The 20,174-nt window shown below is 46.1% G+C and overlaps 1 protein-coding gene across 2 annotated transcripts; it reads left to right on the forward strand.

Moving 5' to 3' along the window:
- Positions 1–370: 370 nt before the first annotated feature.
- Positions 371–13,880, forward strand: LOC138716969 (uncharacterized). 2 transcript variants are annotated; one of them, XM_069850103.1, is made up of 6 exons: positions 371–542; positions 1,513–1,610; positions 2,358–2,422; positions 3,045–3,196; positions 3,276–3,428; positions 12,461–13,880. In XM_069850103.1, the coding sequence occupies exons 1-6, from the start codon at positions 374–376 to the stop codon at positions 12,466–12,468; spliced, it is 645 nt and encodes a 214-aa protein (XP_069706204.1). In that variant the 5' UTR covers positions 371–373; the 3' UTR covers positions 12,469–13,880. The 2 variants fall into 2 exon arrangements, with proteins under 2 accessions (XP_069706204.1, XP_069706203.1); XM_069850102.1 differs by lacking the exon at positions 12,461–13,880 and adding an exon at positions 5,561–5,903.
- The last annotated feature ends 6,294 nt before the right edge of the window (positions 13,881–20,174 follow it).

Below are 20,174 nucleotides of genomic sequence, written 5' to 3' on the forward strand. Positions count from 1 at the left end.
GAGCTCTTGGGAGACTTCCTTTACAAAAATATTTAGCCACTGATATATAAGTTCTGCCTGAAGGCTGAAGAGATGTTTTCAATTGGTCTTTCCTTCCATCCAAACTGTGCTTGCTTCATTGTAGATGTAAAAAAGCTCTTTTGCAGTTGCTGGCATCTAATACACAAGGCCAAAGCTTCTTTTCTTCACTGGGGTCCAAGTCAGCTTTGTTGGCTGGTGGTTTCACAGAGATAACAATTCATCCACTTTGAGAAACAGAAATGAGGTTCATTGGGCTGATTTCTTTCTACTGAGCATTTCCCACTGTAGAGAAGAGTAGATTTGGAGCTTAATATTTAACTTCTGTACAAAGAATGTAGAAAGGAGCTGGCACATGGCACCCTTCTTGGGAAGTGATGTGTACCTAATGTGCTTCCCTGTTGCCCTTACTGGTAATGCCAAGGTTAGCAGCTTGATTCTTTCCCTTGCTCTGACAGATCTGGTTTCTGCCCTGATGTCTCTGGAGAACGACACCACACTGCAATCCCAGCACCATCCTGGAGGTAAGTGATACAAAGACTTAAGCAGTGTTTTAAGACATGCTTGAAGTTCAGTGTGGTGATTGGAGCTGTGCATGGATGTTGTCTGCTCTTTAAGATTAGAAAGCAGCAGAGGATGTTTCTCATTTGTAAACACTTTGAAAATTTTAAATTTTAAGATATCTCTGCAATCCCACAGTTGTCCTTTGGCCACTTCGTGCTTATCCTGGAGAAACTGAAGTTCAGACACTAAACCTGACAAATGCTGGTTTGTTTGAGGTCAAGCATTACTTGCTGGGTGTTAAAGATTTTTCTAAGGTGAATGAGCCTCACTTCCTCAAATACGCTCCAATGGGTGGCTCATGATTAGAAAACTGTAGAAGGTCTGCTCCTCAGACTGTGGAGAGGAGTAAAACCTGCTTATGCGGGTATATGAGCAACTAGACAGCACAATACTGGACTTACATGGCAGAGCAAGCCACAGAAGCAGCTTTCCAAAAGGAGTCAATATAGAAGGAGCCTGAGCTTTGAACAGAAGAAATGCTGTTGAATAATTAGGCTTTAAACAGCAGACTGTGGCAAATCTGTACCTGCCTGGATTCAGCCAGAATGCTGCAGTTTATACAAGCTGATCCCAAACGGAGATGGGGGACAGAAATGGGATTTTAGACTCCATCGCTAATTATGATGATATCTTTGGGAAAGATAATAGCTAAAGGAATGCCAGTGTGATCAGCTATACATTAATGCTTTGTATACTTTTTGCTGAAAGATCAATTCCTATATTCAGCACTGAGCATTAGCTAAGGCTTGTTTTCACCTCTTACTCAACAACTTGTACCTGATATACAACCTCTGGAAACACCCACATGGCGCTGAAAGAAGCATGTCCTTGTGTAGCTGTTCTACTATTGTTGAAGCTTAAGAACTAACTTAAGGAGCCTATTTGTCTGAAGTGGACTTAAACATTCTAAGGTCTTATGTCTTCTGATAGATGTGCTGTTTGAAGTAACTATTGAAATCAAACCCAAGGACTGGATTCCTCGTGGTGGATGTGAGCTCAAAAAGGGCCTTGAGTCTATGAAGAACAATGTAAGTCTGGGCATGGGGAGGAGGGGAAATCCAAACATGATGTCCCGAATCTTCAACTAGAAGAGACCATGCTGTGCCCTTCATTCCAGAGATTTTTCTGTTAAACCCACGTGACAAACCAGTGTCTGAATTGCTTGTGCTGGTTGTTATCTGGGGCCAATGCTGATGCCCTGGCAGGGTGCCTGGACGTAGTGGCTGGCATTTAGCTGCAGCAGCCCTCCAGAGAACCATGCCATCACAAGGTAGTAGAAAACAACTGCAGAAACAGGGATACAACCAAATAAGGGCTGTAACTCACCTTTGGAAAATGGGGGACGGGTTTTAAGCCAGAGCCTAAAGGTAGCAAGCATGTGAGCATCTGCTCCCCTATACTTCCTTTCTGGGATGCAAACTGAAGAAGGTACAGGGTTCAGCCTGCTGCTTGCTTACCCTAGAAAGCCACCATCCATCTGCTGCAGCTCTGCAGTGGTTTAGCACCCATATACTTACCTGGGTCTACTCTTTCCCTTTCTCTTCCAAATTACCTTGTGTGTTTGGGGGATGGGGTGGTGAGCAGAAGATAATAAGATGGGAGCAATTAGTAATCTCCTAGAGAAAAGGCCTAGAGCACTGGGCTATGGGGCATCTAATTTAGTGTCCTGAGTGGTTTGTGAAAGGGAAGAGCCAAGGTGGGGAGACAGACTGAGAAAAGAATCTGTTTATACTCCTGCCCATCAAACTGGCTCTGGTCACTCTGTTCCTTTGCAGATCCAGGAGAACCTGAAACTGTCTGCCAACAGAGTTAATGAAATAAAGTTAAAGGAAATCAAAAGGTAGGGTGGGCTACTGCTGTGCTGTTGGCTTGGCAAGCGAGACTGCCATAGCCTGAAATACTTCTTGGATAGCAGTGGCTTGGGTTCTCATTCTGCTTCCCCAGGAAGAGATCCGGCCTTGCTCCTCTCCTGTGATCTGTAATTTTTCCTTAAAGTAGGAAAAGAAAAATCTGTTTTTCTAGAGGAAAAATAATGATAATGGATGCTTAATGCTGGCTAGAGTCTTTCTAAGTCTAATATTGATTTTAAACTCTGGAGAGAACAGGGATCCTCACACCTGCTGTGATGTGTGCTGGAGACAGCTGAGAGCTGTCAGTATGGTCCCTGCCACACTTGGTTAAGGCTGACCTAGGCTGACCAGGCTGACCTGTGAATTGCCACTACAATTTGCTTTGTGTGACTCTCTAGTCACTTCAACCTAGCTTCAAGGTAAGACCCGTTATTGTTGGGCTTCCTTTTCCCCCGATCTAAGTGCAAGTCTGCCTATTGTCACAAATAAGCTTTGCAAGAGCCTACAGCACCACTGCCTAATAGATGTAGGGAGATTTAAAGGATCTTTCAGAGCCAGGCCTGATGGTGATGCTGTCCCCCTGCCTCATCTTGGGCTCTCCCCTGCCCTCAGGACAAGCAATGCCAACATCCTGCTCACTTTCTGGCTACACCTGAGGCCAGAGGAAAGAAATATGTCTCTTCTCCTGCACTCCCAGCTGGAGGACCTGCTTGGCACCTCTGTAGGAGTGAAGAAGCCGCAGCTTGTTTCACTGTTCATTGAAGGTGGGTGTTTAGCTTTTCTCTGGGATAAACCCTTTTATGCCAAGCCTGAGTTGACTGAGCATCTATTCCCCTGTTACAGATGTGAATGAGTGCAGCGCTGGGGTTGGCCTCTGCGGGGAGGAGGCAGAGTGCTTCAACAGTGTGGGCACATATCTCTGCCGCTGCAAAAAGGGTTATGAAGACCATTCACCCACCAAGTCTGGCACCCTCTGCATCCGTGCTTCCCTATCAGGTAAAGGACAAAGTAGTGGCTCTGCTTTCCCCTGCAGCTGGCTGTTATTCTTCTGTGCATGAGCGAGTCACACGTGCAGCATCACTCTTGCTGCGTGTAACCTGGAGTGAACATGCTGGGGTATGGGGCTCTCTCCTTGACTTGGGTCCTGCCAGCTGTGCCTCTGCTAATGTGCGTTGCATGTGATGCTTAAAAATGACACTGGTACTGGCTCTGGGGTCACTGAGCCTGCTGTGGGAAGGATATATATCTTTGCAAGGCAATTCCCAGCTGGTTGTCCCCTTAGGCTTTCTCCTTTGGCTTTACGATCTCCTCTTCAGGAGGAGGGGCGACCTGCATTAGTTAACTGTGTTGGGTTGAAGTATTGCTGCTTGTTGGGTGTAATTCAGTATGACATCTGTGCTTTCAAAGGCATCTAAGCAATGCCTGAAAGGTTTAGGGAGCGCTGCTACTTCTGGGCTCCTCCACACAAGAGACACATGGACTTATTGGAGAGTCCAATGAAGTGCCACAAGAATGGGGAAGGAACTGGAGCATCTCTCCTATGAGGAAAGGCTGAGAGAGCTGGGACTGTTTAGTCTGGAGAAAAGAAGGCTCAAGGGAATCTTATAAATGTATATTAATACCTGAGGGGGAGAGTGGAAAGAAGACAGAGCCAGCCACTTCTCAGTGGTACTTTCTGGTAAGACCAGAGGAAATGGGCATGAACTGAAACGCAGCAGGTTCCCTCTGAACATCAGGAAACACTTCCCCCGCCTCTTTTCTCTCTCCCTCCTTTGGCTATGAGGGTGGCCAATCACCAGCACAGGTTGCCCAGGGAGGTTGTGGAGTCCCCATCCTTGGAGATATGCAAAAGCTGCCTAGACGTGGACAACCAGCTCTAGGTGGCCCTGCTTGTGCAGGTGGATTGGACCAGACGACTTCCAGAGGTCCCTTCCCCTCTAAGTCCCTTTGTGACTGAGTCTGTGATTTCCCTCTCCCTGCTGAGGGAGGCTGTGGATGGAAACTCTATGTAAAGCTCATGATTTCTGAGAGCGCTAAGTCATTACAGCTGCCAGTACCTGGAGTATTTAATGAGTGGTTAAATATCGGTAACAGCCCACGGTGTTTGCTGCTGTACTCTGCTCAGAGGCTATGTTTGCACTACCAAGTATAACCTGTCCACAAGGCTTAGCCTCTCTTTCCCCAATCTGCTACTTTCCTTCTATCAGGTCAAAACTTGGCACGTGCGCGCCTTTGTTCCCCAGACCTTTTGCATCTTCTGGCCTTGGCTTCTCAGAGCTTGTTGCTATAAGGAAAGGGTTGCCAAGAGTGATTTATGAGTTCTCTGCTGTAACTGTTGTGATTTGCAGACCTGGTGACTCCTCAGAGTGCCCTGTGGTCAGTCACACTGTGATCATCTTGGTGAGGAAAACATTGGTGTTCCTAGTGTTTACCCTAGCACTCCCCTGACAAAAGGCTGAGCAGATGGCATGTGCTGTTTGATTATAATCAGAGCTGGCCAATCTAATCTTGCAAAGTAATGGAGCCTCCCAGCCCCCCGACCCACCAGTATGTTGCAATACGTACTCCAAATGCTGTTACTTTACCAAAACTACTCCTTATCCCTGCAACACTGGAAGTGGCTTAAACAGTGAGCTTGCAGCCAAATTGCATTTCTCACCCTCCTTTCTCAGCTCCAAATTCACTAACTAGTTATGCAGTTTAAGCCTGTCCAAATTGGCTTGATATTGTGTCATAGTCATATACAAATAGTTTTATAAATGCATATTTATCTCTTTGGTCACAGAGAGCATTCCTCCAGGTCTGGATGGGAACGGTAGCAGTTCTGCTAGCCTTCACGTAGCTGCACGTGGCTTTGCTCTATTGAGGGTCTCCCTGTGCTGCTCCTGCAGGCTGTCTCTTAGTTTGAATAATTCTTTGGTATGGAGGCTTGGGAGAGATGCTCTGCCTTGAAGGCAGCCATGAGGGGCTTCTACAGGGCAGCAAGGGAGATGTTGGCCCTCCTGCAGGAGCACTCGCAGCTCCAGGTCGTGCCTCTGAGCACCACAGTCATGGTATGGGGGGTCTTTGTGATCGCAGTGGGGGCCACTGGGGCAAGCAGGACCAGGCCATGGCCCTTCTCTTTGCAGGGATTGGCTTCTTCCTCCGTCATGCTGACATCCTAGTGGGGGCAGCCATCACTGCCGGCCTGGTGATGCTGGTGGCTGCTGGTGCCCTGTGCAGGGCATCCAGGCGCAGACGATACCCCAGGAGGAGCCTAAGACCTGAGGAGCCACCTGTGAGGGCTGCAGAGGAGCCAGCAATGGAGCTGCATGACCTGGGGGAGTGCCTGCGCCTTGACCCCTTCCAGCTGAAGCTGCGGGCCAGGCCCCCCGAGTGGCTGTGGGGTGTTCGGACCCACCCTGGCCAGGCGTACCAGGTCTTCCTGGAGCAATCCCCCCAACTCTAAAGGGTCCTGCGGCTCCCGCACCCCTCTCCGTCGCCCTGGTGATCTGCACAGCCAGTCCTGTCTTCCCCAGTGGACAAAACTACCTGATGTGCGAACACAATGTTTTTTATGGACCATGAATATTCTGCCACAGTCTTCATTATCTTATTATATAATTTTTTTTTACTAGTTGTTCAGTTCAGGGAATGAAGTGCTTGCCATATGTCTTCTCCTGTACTACTTTGCTCAAGAGCTGACAGAACTCTGAGCTCGTGGAAATTAAACGCTTTTATTAAGGAGAAAAAAAATAAAGTATTTGGTGCTTAATTCAAGGAATTAAAGATTATTCTTGTACCTGGGCTTGGTGCTGCCTGCTTTCCCCTTCCCCAAAGGCAGAGCTCTATAGGAAGCCCTGAAGATCTCGGAGGGGCTTCTTCCAGCCTGGGTGAGAAACTCCCTCAGCTCTTGACTTAAGGTTTTGGGAGACTCCTGGCCAGGTTATGGCACATGGATCTCTGCTCGTTGAGTGATAGGGACAGCATTTTTGGTGCTTGTGGGAATGCTGGTTGTTGAGATGCTGGCTGCAAAGTGCACCATCACCAGATAAATCCTTTCTGTTAGGTGAAAAGTACAGCTGTCTACCCATCTTGTCCTGCAGTTGGAAGCTTGCAACTTCTCTTTTGTCTAGTTTAGGGACTTTTTAAAATTCGAATTTTAGGACTTTTTAAAATTCGAATTGCCTTCCCTTCCACTGGGCGTGGTGGCAAATGTCCCACTGGAGGGCACTGTTTGCCACCAAAAAAGCAGCAAGGGCTGCTGCAGAGCTGTGTCCCTGTGCTGGTCTGGGCAGAGGCTGCCAGATGTGGGGCACAGCTGGAGCTGCGGGTCCCGTGCTAAGCTGGGACTGCTTATTGCAGCTCATAGATATTCTCTTGCTGACCAGCTTTGGCCAAGATGTGCTGTGGGGCTGAATGAAGCAGCTTGCATGGATATGTTCTTGGCTCAGTGTTTTGTATCTAGGGTGAGCTGAAAAGGGGCTGAAAAAAGGCTCTGATGCAGGGAAGGAGCTGGTGAGGGAGGAAAGGGGGACCTAGACTTCCCTAGAATAACTCTTTCATCTTCCCCCCAGTGCCTCAGAAATAAAGCAATTCCTATACAGCTGTTGAATCAGGGAAGATGAAACATTTGCAGCACAGAGGGGCCCAGTGCCAAGGGAAGGGGCTGCAGTATAAATTGGGGCATTAGAAATGCCAATGTTGTTTAAAACCAGGTGAGAGCATGTTACTTGAACTGAACATGAGCCAGCAGTGTGCCCAAGTGGCCAAGAAGGCCAATGGCATCTCGGTTTGTATCAGAGACACTGTGACCAGCAGGTCCAGGGAGGTTATTCTCCCTCTGTACTCAGCACTGGTGAGACCGCTCCTCGAATACTGTGTTCAGTTCTGGGCCCCTCACCACAAGAAGGATGTTGAGGCTCTGGAGCGAGTCCAGAGAAGAGCAATGAAGCTGGTGAAGGGGCTGGAGAACAGGCCTTATGAGGAGCGGCTGAGAGAGCTGGGGTTGTTTAGCCTGGAGAAGAGGAGGCTGAGGGGAGACCTCATTGCTCTCTACAACTAAAAGGAAGTTGTGGAGAGGAGGGTGCTGGCCTCTTCTCCCAAGTGACAGGGGACAGGACAAGAGGGAACGGCCTCAAGCTCCGCCAGGGGAGGTTTAGGCTGAACATTAGGAAAAAATTTTTCACGGAAAGGGTCATTGGGCACCGGCACAGGCTGCCCAGGGAGGTGGTTGAGTCACCTTCCCTGGAGGTGTTTAAAAGATGGGTGGATGAAGCACTGAGGGGCATGGTTTAGTATTCAATAGGAATGGTTGGACTCAATGATCCAGTGGATCTTTTCCAACTTGGTGATTCTATGATTCTATGAGATGATAAAGAAATTAGCAAACCCAGTGCTTGGTTGGCAGCTGTTGTGTCCCTCTGGTGGGAGAGACTGTGGGGCTCTCCAATAACCAGCTCATCCCAATTAGTTGATACTGATGGGTTCCTCCTGCCTGCAGAGATGTGTAAAGCAGAACAATTATCTTCCTGCTAGGACTCCCCCAACAGCAACTCAATTCAGCACTGTTTAGTGCCATCCAGTTTTGGGTACCAATAAGCTTAGACAAAAATAGGTCTCCTGAAGACATCCTGATCATTGCTTCCTTTGACATACATGGAGCAATGAGCTCTTACCCAGCATTTTCTAGGCATGTTTTTTTGAAGTATTTGCAAATAGCAGAGAATTAAATATAAATGTCTCCCTAAGAGGCAGAAAAGTGCGTGTAATCTTTCATTGTAAAGAGAAGGAAACCATTAATAGATTTGCACAGAGTGTGCTTGTTTCTCTTCTGAGGTCAAAGAAAAGAAGCAGGAGCTAAAATAATGCTGTCCTTGTCTTGGATTTGGCCAGCCATCTTCTCCCTTTTTCCCTCCTTGGCTTCATAAAGGTGGCTCAGGTACTCTTCAAGTCACAAACTCCTCTCTCTTCTAGTAAGATAAGTTTTGGATCCTAAAGCTGAGCAACTAATGAGCAGATTGATGCTTCTGCTGTCTTTCCAGCTTTTCCAGGAGCAAGGTGAGCCCCATGCTCTGCTCCTATGTGGGAAGCTAGCTCCTGTAATACTTAGCAGGTTAGCAAGAGCTGTGGTACCTCCCCAGCCCATGGTGGCATCCAGGAGTGAGTTAAGGGCACAAGATTACTTTCCACAAACTTTTTGAGACACCAGCCCGTGGCCTTCTATGAAACTAGTGCATCCTACTCCTTCTGAAAGCAACATCATGTTTTGTCCCATTTTAAGAGGTTTTCTCATGTTTTATTGTCTCCATTGGACAACAGCTGCTCAGCATCATAATCTGGATGTTTAGCTACTTTCCTTCACAATGTAATGAAGAAAGGGGTGACACACATTGGAATGCAGCTGATGCTTTCAAGACCTCACAGCAGCTCCGCTGCACTGCTGGTCCTGTAAGTCATAGTGCATCATAATCAAAGGACTGCTTATATGCACCCCACCCCCAAACAGGTGTACCCACCTGTGCACCCACAGGCACCTGCTATAAACGCTACCCATACAGCGAGTAAAAAAATCCTGTACAGGTCATTCCCAGCAGCTTGATCTGAAAATTCCCTTCAGGCTGACTCAGAGCCACTGTGGCACATGGGGGCTTCAGGGTGACCCTGGCTGTTTGAGCATGCTGGCAGTGATGTGCCATTTCTCGGCTTGGCTTGTTTCAGAGAGATGATTTAGGGCTGAGGCAGGACAGGCAGCATCTGGGCCTTGATACCCACCATGGAGCTAAATCACCACTTGGGGTGGTGGGCTGGGAGAGGTGCTGGTCTTCAAGCCTGCAAAAGATGATGTTTTGTTGTCTTTAGGGCTTTTCCTTTCTTTCTTTGAGCGTGCAGCTCTCAAGGGAGGCAGCAAGGTGACCTGAGGTGGAGAGGGGCTGCCACAAGGCCCCGGCCCTGGTTCTAGTTCACACCATGGTTTCCTCTGTGATTTTGGAGAAGACAACAACAGGCACAGGTGCTGGGAGAAAATGCAGGCTTAGAGATGAGCTTTGTGCTTGGCCTCAAGGGAGCAAGATTTGGCCTGGCCAAGGCAAGGAATCTTTTCCCAGCCCTGTAACAACTCTGGTATGAGCAATTCCTGCAATTCCCAAAGAAGAGGTGCCCTATGGGGGTGCACAGAGACCCATATTGGTGCTGCAGCTGCAAAGGGGGGAGGCATTCTGCAGCATCCCCCGCTGTGAAAGTGTGAGTGGGATGATTGCTTGGCAGCTTTCAGCCAAGGCATCAAAACTTAGAGATATAGATATATACTGCATTGCACGTGTATGAGCACATACACAAGAAGGTGATGGGCTGGAGACTCCCCTTCATGAAGTGGTTTTCTTCATTTTCTCAGAAAAGAGGTGCTTGGTCCAAGGCAAGGATGGGAGATGGCTTCAGCTTGTCATTTTTGATTTCTATCACATGCAGCCTGCGCTTTATCCCAGGCTTGAGGCGGGACAATCTTTCCCTGCAGCCCTTCATCCAGACAAACTGTCCCACCGGTGCTCATGCGCTGGCCTGGGAGAGGGAGGAAAGCCCAGCACCTTGATGGGCCCAGGCAGTGTTTGCTGCAGCCAAACCCACTACAGCAGTGGGTCAGTGCAACAGTAAGAGGTGGAGTTGGCATGCTGCCTTGCTCCTTATTGCATCTGAAGTGACAGCACCTGCACCTCATGCCTATGCTTTGGAGAAATGTCATGCTTCTGTTGGAAGCACCTAAGGTGCACGCGTGAGCTGTGTGTGAAACCCAGTAGGACTTAGACCTGAAGTTCAACCCCATCATGAGCAATAGGTGTTAGGGTTTCCCTGTTACATATCTGTTGTTTCACTCCTGAATAATGTTGCTTTTTGTTTTCCACTGAGGCTAAAGGAGCTGCACACATCCCTGCTTTGCCTTGTGAATGCCAGGCTGGCTTTAGAAACAGCCCATCCTTCCTTTCCTGCTCTCCAGAGTTGAACTGAGAGGGGCTGACTTTCTTCCCTTTGCTGCAGGTCAGGGTATTGGCATCTGCTCTTCTCTCTTATTTGCAGTGCAATGAATTAACAGACAATAGCATGAGACAAATTGGCTGGATCTGTAAATCTGAACTCAGGCACTGCTGTCCGAGATTGACTGGAAGCTCTGCTGCTTCTGACATCCAAAATTAATTCGTCACCTTGCTGTGCAGAGCTCTGCTCACTCTTAGCCTTTGGCCTTACAAACTGACACGCTCTGTTGATTTATGGCAACCAGTTATGATTGTATTTTTGCGCGGGGGGAGAAGGAACTGTTCTCTAATGCGTTATTACTGAACAACTGCAGTGCATGCAGAGGTTTCAGAGGATCTGTGAATTATTTGGAGACTGGGAGATGTCCTAGGAGCTGCCGGGGAGGAACAGTGTTTGAATGTCAGCTGATTTTTTTTTTTTTTAAAAAAAAGGCATGTACTGAGCACTGGTTGAACTCATTCTTCCCAAATGTTTCAAGTTCAGCCGACTGTTTTTTTCCCCCTGGGTTTTGAAGTAAGGAGGGCAAGCCTTGCTTAGCTGCAGAGCACTCTCCTTGGACACAAATCATCAAGGCATGGGAAAAGATGTGGAGGCAGTTCCCTGTGGGAGCAATGAAGAATGGGAGACACATCATTTAACATGTGGTGGCAACGGCTGCTGTATCAGCCCAGATAGTGAAAGCACAAAGTATCATGTGAGGAAAATTTGAGATGCTGGAAAGGAGTATGATTTCCTTTTTCCAGCCCCAGGAGAGAGATGGGAAAGGGACATGGGTTCTCACAGCTGCTGGGACACCACTTGTGTCTTCTGCTGCCTGTGAACATCTGTCCATTGGTAGGAGCTGGGGAATCGCTGAGGTTTCTGTCACACTGAGGGAGATATCCAGAAGCTCAGATGGTTCAGGTTTAGGACACCTCCTCTTGTTCCCTGCTGACCTCCTTCTCTTGCTCTCCTACTCCGTCGCATCTGCATGCTGAGGAGGATCTAAGGCCTCATTGAAGGTACTAGATGGTAGAGCAGTAAAAGGGCTGTAAGTGAGAAAAGAGGGCATTTTCATGGACGGAAGAGATATTTATAGAAGTGGGGATGAGATTGGAGACCAGATGGACACTTCAGCTTTGCTGTGATAGCTCCGAGTGGCAGCAGCAGTGTAAAAGGGCAGGTGGCACCCAGGCACTTAGGAGTCCCATGGACTCCCTTCTCTGCCGGGGCAAACCCCATGCCCTGGGGGGACTCAGGCTGGGTGGCAGCAGGGCTGGGGCGTGCTCAACTGCTTCTCCCCTGTTGAAACAAGAATCCATGCAGAGAACCAAGAAAGGAGGTAACAAACCTTGAGACAAACGTCTATGGAACTATATGGAACCATTGGAGATCTTGGCTTGCTTCTCCTTGTAGTTGCTGAGTAATACGGGTAGTAAATTTCTGATTGCATGTGGATGATCATGCAGCCTGTGCTCCACAGGGCAGGAGCTCCCTGGTAGTCTCCAGAGAGACTTTTGCTGGGAAAACGTTTTCGAAAAACATCTGACATTGTAATTGTACACAGTGGATCTAAAAAGGAGCTTGGAGCCGGGCGGGGAGGAAAGCTTCCTTCTTATAAATGCTTTTGAGTGCCTTTCATGTACTGACTTTGGCAGGATGAAATCAGCTGTGTCCAGAGATGGGTAAACACAACTCAACCTTGTTTTCTTCATCTCAGAGCAATCTGAATGCATCACTGCGCTTGCTCTAATCAAACAGCAAATAAAAAAAAAAAATTAAGCTTAATGCTTTGCTGAATTGGCCAGCCATGTGGCTATGTATCACAGCACTGCTGTTACATGAGACATTCTCTGCCAAACAGAAGTTTTCCTGGCCATGAGCTTTACGTGCAACGTATAGATGGGCTCTTCTAAGCAATCCCTTGCGGCAGAGGAGGGTGTGGAGGCTCAAACAAGCCCCGCTGCCCCACGGGAGGGCAGGAATAAGCCCTCCCGCAGACAGACAAGACTAACAACAAATTGCCTCTGCTTGCGTTGCAGAAGACTGAACTGAAACCAAAGGCTGAAGCCCAAGAGAAAACACAAAATTATTTCAGCTTATTGCTGCTATTCAAAAATGCAGGTAGTCTTGGGACTGGGTGGGACATGAAAATGATTACATTTTGGAGGGGTGCCTGGATGAAAAGCATAGGGACTGGTGCAGCTTAGTTTAAAGGAGAAAGAAATAAAAGGCTATGTTAGTGATACATATCCTAACTGGCTTGTCTCATGGTACAGGAATGAGGGGGGCACTCCCTGAAAACAATCTCCAAAGGCAAACTTTAAACTTGTAAAGGAAACATCTTTTAATTACATGAAATGGGACAGTGGAGTTCACTGACAGCAGACACAGCTAAGAGCAAGTTCTGTGGTGCCCAAATGGGTCAAAATGTGCCCCTTTGCAAGGGCTAGTGTGCTGCTCTGCAGTGGAAATGGCCCCTTATTCCCCACTGAGCACTGCCACATGCTTCTGAGACTTTGCTGCATGCAAGGAAAAGTGGAAATACGGCTTTATGCTGTGATTGGAATGGCACTAGGGTAGTGGAGCTGTAAATATAAGCACAGACTGAGGACAATCCATCTTGGAGAATCTTTTTTTGCCATATCAGCTCAAGTGCAGAAACATTTATCAGTATTTTGTTGACTGAGTGGGTGATACCCACTTAAGTGTGTGATTGTAATGCAGAAAAATGCAGTTAGTATGGCTAAGAAATGGCTTAAGGATACTATGGAAAGCCCCATCTGGAAAGCTCAGGATGCTTCTGAGCAGAGATTTTCCACTGAACTCCCCTGGGCAGCCCTTCAAGAGCCAGCTGTGGTGGCTTGAAAGCCCATACGCTAGCTCTTAGACCATCCCAGATGCATGGAGGCTTTGAGTTACCCCAAATCTCTTAACTTCAGTTGGAGCTGGGCTGCTGGAGAAGGTGCAGGTCAGGCCATGCCAGACGGTGGGCAGCAAGGCAGCAATGGGCGAGAAGATGGGCACTGGAGGGAAGGGGCAAACGTGCAGAGGGCAGGCTTGGAAAGGCTGTGGCTTTGCACCTGAGCAGTCTGGGGACTGAAAGCTTTAAATTAAGCTGTCCTGTGGTGTAGGCTTGAAGACAGACAGTGACAACATTGGAGAGGTTGAAGCAGTTTCTAGTCGATACGAATTGTGGTGAATGTGTAGATGTAACTACATCAGCTTTCAAATTGACCAGACAAAGCAGAGAAATTAAGTCTGCTCCCCTGTGAAAAGATGATTTTTTTTCTTTTTGCCTGGTCTAGAAACCTGCTTTCCTATTTCCTACATCTTCAGAGGCAGCAGCTGATGCTCCCCACCCACCCTTTGGATATCACACAGGAGTGTGATTTCTTCATTGGAGCTGGTGCCATGTACGCAGTCATTACCTGCAGATGTGTGTGTGCAAGCATGGGCCCGGGGGGAGAGGCAGCAGAGAAGCTGGCTTTGTGGGAATGAGGAGCACTGTCTAAACAGCGAGACCTCCTGGAAGGAGGCAGCACATACTGCAAATTGGGTCTGTTCCCAGAGCATCTTAACTCGCAAGTGATTAGCTGTTAATTATTATGCTATAAATTACTTAATAAATGACTATTCTTCACAGCACCTATTCTACCACAAGACATCTGCTAAGCCATGTGAAATACACATAATTATTGTTGCAGAAATGTAATTATAGCTCTTCCTCCCCTCCAGATTCTTGTGCAGCCACCAGCCATGGTATGGGTGCTTGTTCCAGCGCTATGCACAGGCATCGTGCACCACCAGCCACCTTGTCCCCACTTCCATGCCTCCTTTCAGCTTCCCAGAAAATGTTGGGATTCAGCTTACAGAAGATGAAAAAGCTGTGCCCAGCTGCACATTGCCTGGGTTTCAGCCTCAGTGTCAGGTTGAAAAGCGCCCTCAGAGTAGCATTAAGCTCTCTGTAATTAGCTTTAAAAATACATTTATAAAAAATCCTTACTGATTTTATCCCACTTTTGTTTGTAAATGTTTTTGCTTTAAGTCTGTAATAGTCAAAACTTCAAGTAAGAATGCATTCTTCTGCTGGGGTACTTCAGTTCAAGCTGTTTCTTCAGTGACCTAATTTTGTTTATGGCCCCGAACAGGGACAGATGGAGTCTTTTAACTGAGATCATCAAAATATTTGTACTAGTATGTGTGTTTTAGACCTGCCCTTGAAATTATTCAGCTTAGCTGTGGCTTGACTTGTTTTGGGCATTTGAGCTTTAATTTTCCCCCTAGTTCTTGTTGGTCTGACTTGTGATAATTTGCTGTGGGACTGTGCAATTGTGGGTTTGGGTGTTTTCAGCTGTTTTTTGGGGACATGCAGTGATCTGAGCTTGTTCAGAGATTGGAGGGGAAATAGGGATGAAGAGTGCAGCAGAAAAAACATCTGCATGTGCCTGCATAAGTGAAACAGCTTTAACTCATTCAAGAGGCTCTCTAACATACTGGGACAAAGTGGCTCTCTTAAGGGTGAGCTGCAAACATGAAAGATCTATTGCAGTAAAACTGTCTTTGATAATGCTAACTGCAGTAGGATTTTGGTCTTCTACAATTAAACTACATGGTTACAGTGACAATGGGCAATTCTATTCTAGGAGTTCCATGTTCCTCTTCCATGTCCCTCAGACCTTGTCACGCTCTCCTCCACTCCATTCTGGAAGTAGATCATGGGAAAGAGCTGACAGGGCTTCAAAGGTGCAACCTGAGAGCATTTAAAGCATCCAGGTTTTATTTTTTGAAGAGGATGATGAGCATTTTCTAGAAATTAAATCTCTTAACAGCAGACAGCTGGAATCAGCTTTTTGTTGCTGGTTCAATTTGCTACATGAACCACGACTTTAAAAACTGTCTCTTCGCTCTTTATTTCTCTCAGCTGTAGAGGAGGAGGAAAATAATCCTTTTTCTGTCATAACCAGTGGGCGGTAACCACACCGCCTCTCCCTGTACTCCCTGTACACAGCATCTACTGCATCTCCCCATTGACAGGTTCTGGTGAAGGCTGCTTGTATTATATTCTTTTTCCATTTTAAGAAGAATGAAGGTACCCGAGATAGAAGGTTTAGATGACTTGGGAAGGCTTCAGCAGTGAATAAAACCCAATCCACTGCAACTCTGTGCTTGCTCTCCTACCACAGCTTCTTCATAGTTTGCAAGGCAGCAGGAAGCTATTGGCAAGGAAAATGAGCACTAGATAATACAATGGGGATTTCTTATATTGCTAGCAAGGGGAAAAGCTGCCCTGCCCCACTGCTGGCTGAAAACAGCATAGAAGACATTTCTGGTATTTTTTTTCCCCTAAAAGGTTCCAGGAAACAGCATCTGTGTAAGTGCACACTGCTGACACTGAAGCTGATGCCTCCATTTTTATTAGTTTCCAAATCACACTGATGCAGCAGCAGAGCAAACAAGACTATAAGCATTGCTCTGAACACAGCCCTGAAAAGCATCATTCACACATTTAACGCATCAAAGCCATCCAGAAGTGAGAGCAGGCATAAACTACATGCTGGAAAGCCTGCAGGGTATTAGTGATGTATGGTAAATGGGTGCTAAATAACAGGGCTGTCATTGCAAGGATGCTATGTGTCAGCACGCACACCCTGGCTGAAGCACCAAACCAACTGCACGTGCCTATTCTGCATACAAAAAGCATCAGGATTTCTGCAGGGCTGAGTTGCATGTGCCTGGAAAAGTGCCTAATTCCCATATAAATGTGGGAAGAGCTGTGTTCTCAATATTCTTCATATAGGATGTTGATATGATGACTTTCAGCTTTGGGGGAGAAGAGTCCTTTAGCCTTCAGACTCAGATCATCGTTCGTTCACTGGCCAATTTCAGAAGTGGTAACAACAAAGCAATAAAATAGCTCAAAGCACTGTGCAGTTTCTCTAAAGGTCGTTATCCTCACAGCATGAAGAAAAATAGTAAAAAAAAATATTTATTTTTACAAGCTCAAACCATTTATTCAGTGGGGCAATAGGCAGAAAGCAATGTTTTTCCCCCAGAGTGTTTAGCTTTAATCTGTTTGCGTGGGTGGGGTTTTTTTGGTTTTTTTGGGGGGGTTTGTTTTGTTTTGTTGGTTTGGGGTTTTTTTTAATGTTTGAAATAGAGCAATATCATTTTTTTGGGTGCCTGATCCTCTGAGAGAAACTAAACCAGTGCAGACACCTTTTGAGGATGAAAAAGTACGAGGTGACCTTGTTGGAAGTCATCTGTTTTCTGCAGACCTCATGAGAAAAATGATTTTTATTTACCCAAAGCACTAGGGTGGGGGAAGTACAACTAATTTCTCAGGCAAGTGGGATGATGCACATCCTCAGTGGCACTTTTAAATCCCACATGCCTACCGTGGTTTTGCATTCCAACGGCTGTAGCAGTAGCATGGAGGTAGGCTGTGGACAAATTCTGTCACAGCTGGTAACCACACCAGGCTGGAATATTAGCAACTGGCTGCCGGACAGCACTAAAAATTCAAGCCACTGGCTGCCTGATTAACTTCCAGCATTTCAGCCTGACAAAATGGCAGCTGGCCATATGGTGAAATTAAAAACACAAACAAACTCTTCCTTGGATCCCTGCTGGGGGCTCATATTTTTCGAAGTTAAAATCCCAGTTGGCAGGGGCTGCCTTTCAGGGCAGCCTTGACGTTTGCATTTGTATGGCACCCGTTGGGGTATTTTTTCTTTTCCTATTCCAATCTCTGTTATCACTGTAATATTTCATGCTTCACACCTCTGGAAAAAAAAATTCAATATTCTAGAACAAAGCAATCCACAGCTTTCCTTCATTTCAGTCTTTAGTGTCCTAAGGCTGTCCTAACTCAATAAATGAGTTTTTATTGTGTCACATTTCACCATTGCTGACTGCAACCAGCCTGGCTAATCCTTTTGCTGCTGCCTTATCGGTACTTTCTGTAATTCACTGTTTGTCCATTCTACTTTCACAGCTTTTAGGGTTTTTTCTTGCTTCCCCCACCCCCAAATTCAATGACATTTGTGGTTGCCCTCTGTGATTGCTCAGTATGACAAGTGGACAAGCAGGTACTTAATATTGTGAGCCTGATTTTGGAAGCTGCCATCACATTTTCTGAAGTTGGAAATAAAGGAAAATACCAATATTCTCCAAAGCTGACAACAAGGAAAGATTTCCATTCCTGATGGGAGTGGTGAAAGAGCAGATCCCATCCCCTTATGATCCCATCTCCCTGTGCACGGGGTACAGATCAGCACATGCATTTGCACATATGGAGACTGCTAATCTCTGTGATTTAAGTGGTGTTTACCTGCCAGTGCTTCCCCAACACAGCATGTGAGCCCTGGTGGCAAGACTCTTCCTCTCCTAGGGCACAGGCTGCAGGTACTTATTTTTCCCCTAAGTAAAACTTCACAAAAGAATAGTTTTAAATTCTCAAGCCTTGCCACACACCCAGGGTGGGGGTCAAGGTGATCGTAAAATGACACAGTCTCTTTATTTACAGAAATACAGACTGCAGTGTGCTGATGTTCTGCTACAAGAGTTCTACCATGTGGGAGCAAGTGCCTTCATGGAGAAGCACGCTGTTTCTGCTACCTATCAGTCATAGCAGCTCTGTCAAATGAAACTGGGCAACCTGGGATTTTTTTTTTCTTTGTGGATGAAAACACTTTCCATTTTGAATAAATTAATATCTAATAATTCCTCTGACTAACTAAGAGTTCATGTGTGTATGTACCAAGCAGTGCTCTTTTTTTTTTTCTTACTCTTAGCACAGGACTATAGATAGTGTGTAGAGGTGAGAGGGGGCATTTTTCTGTTTGGGGACTTTACATACCCATGTTTTCAGGCAAAAGGTACTAGTATTTTAATGTCTACCAGCTTAAGACTAATCCTTATTTCTTTCCAGCTTATTTGTTTAAAAAATAAAAAAGGAAAGAAAATCATTGCCAAATGTCAAAACTGAGTGGTGTTTATTTTTGATGGGACACATCAGCTGAGCACACTTTCTCTCATCACATGCTCTTCGATGTGTCACACCTGAGTGGTTCACAAGGAGAGTCCCACATCATCTGCTGTTGCTGCTCCTCCTCCCCAAGTGCCCCTTTATCTCCTGGGCATGAGAAGACATCTGTGAATAGTCTGATGTTGCATGCAAAGCATCCCAAGCAGCTGTCCAGATTCAACCCCTTCATCCTGACTTTTTAATTCTTTCAATTAGGGCTGTATCCCAATCAGTGGGATACTCATGCTATTGTTTCCAGCTGGGTTGCATCCTGAGGCTATTTAATCCTTTCCCCTCTGTAGTAAAGTGTCTTCTTCTGGAGGTGGTATCTCAAGAAGGTACTAGTCTTTCTAAACAGCTAATGCCTTTACTTAGGGAGCTCAGCTATGCCTCAGGGCACCCTGAGCTACTGTCACTACGCTTGAGGCACTTAAAGTACTGGGAGTGCCTGCAGAGAACCTCTCCTGGGGATTTCCTGCTCCCCTAAACTCTGGTAAATCTTCATAGGCTGCTGGAAAAGCTTGTGTGACTATTGGAAGATCCCTGGCAAAACACTCCTCCCCCGCCCCTGCATTTTTATATGTGCTCTGCTAACCTTGCTGAATCATCTGGGGAGAAAAGAAGTGAAGTTTAGGTTTCTCAAGGATTTTCAAAGTGAAGGTACTGCTCAAAGTCTTGTTGTCAAACTACTCCCAGCTACTTTACAGAGGGCACATTCTAACACTTCTGGTTGTGTTAAGAGTTCCCTTCAGACTCTAGTTTTTTAAAAAATCAAACATGGTCTCCTTTAGCTATCATAACCATTCTTGGGTATCTTCTGATGTGCTCTTCCAAGTTTTAATCCTGTCATAAATTCTGTATGTTCTGTGCAAAAGGCCATATGATCAAGGGCAAAACAAAGAGGGAACAAGTGTCTGTGCTAAAATCCTTTCTCCCTTTCAAATAGGAGATCAAACACTGATAAGAATTATTCTGGATTGACTCAAGTAGTAGGTTTTAAGTAGTCTTTAAGCAACCAGGGACCAGTACCTGCATGGGACGAGAGATTCAGTTCAGAGCTCCAGCTTGCCATAAACTTTCTCTGTGTAAAGTAATAAGAAATAAATCACCCCTAGCATTAGCAGTATGAATGATTAAGAAAAGGTGTATCTGATGCTCTTCTTGCTTGTTGAATTTGTGTTATGGCAGGGTTTCAATAAACTGAGAATATAGGTGTTCAAGATCTTCTGCTGGCATTTTTTACTTGGGAACAATGTGGGTCTACCAGTGTGAACAAAGAAGGGTCTTTTCTATCCCTTAAAGAACAACAGTACCTCCTTTCATAAACTGCAGGAACTATTTTCCTAATATTGAATGTTCAAGGAAGTCGCTAAGACTCAACTGGGAAAGCCATAGGTCTTAGTGTAGCTGCACTTGCAGTTGCCTGCCAGATTTGTTCCAGTTCTCTCTATGGTTTCCCTGTTGCACTCACTGGCTAGTATACTTGGCTAGTATGTGCTTTCCCAGGGACTGTAATTTTATTACTTTCAAACCTTAGAGTATCTGAAGAAGAAAGTGTGGAGTTTTTTGGGTTTTTTTTTTGTTTTGTTTTGAGTTTTTTTTGTTTGTTGGTTTGGTTTTGGTTTTTTGGGGTTTTGTTTCTTCTTTTTTTTATAAGATGCTCAAAAGCTGCATTTAATGAATGTGGAACTGTGTTACCTAAGCTGCTTCTTTGGTGGAACAGTGTT

The sequence above is a fragment of the Phaenicophaeus curvirostris genome, chromosome 2, assembly GCF_032191515.1.
Source record: "Phaenicophaeus curvirostris isolate KB17595 chromosome 2, BPBGC_Pcur_1.0, whole genome shotgun sequence".
NCBI classification, from domain to species: domain Eukaryota; kingdom Metazoa; phylum Chordata; class Aves; order Cuculiformes; family Cuculidae; genus Phaenicophaeus; species Phaenicophaeus curvirostris.

Coding starts and splice junctions, on each gene's coding strand:
- LOC138716969 (XM_069850102.1), top strand. CDS start 374: ATGGCACCCTTCTTGGGAAGTGATGTGTACCTAATGTGCTTCCCTGTT. Junction 1,611..2,357: donor TTGAGTCTATGAAGAACAAT/GTAAGTCTGGGC, acceptor GTTCCTTTGCAG/ATCCAGGAGAACCTGAAACT. Junction 2,423..3,044: donor AAGTTAAAGGAAATCAAAAG/GTAGGGTGGGCT, acceptor CCCTGCCCTCAG/GACAAGCAATGCCAACATCC.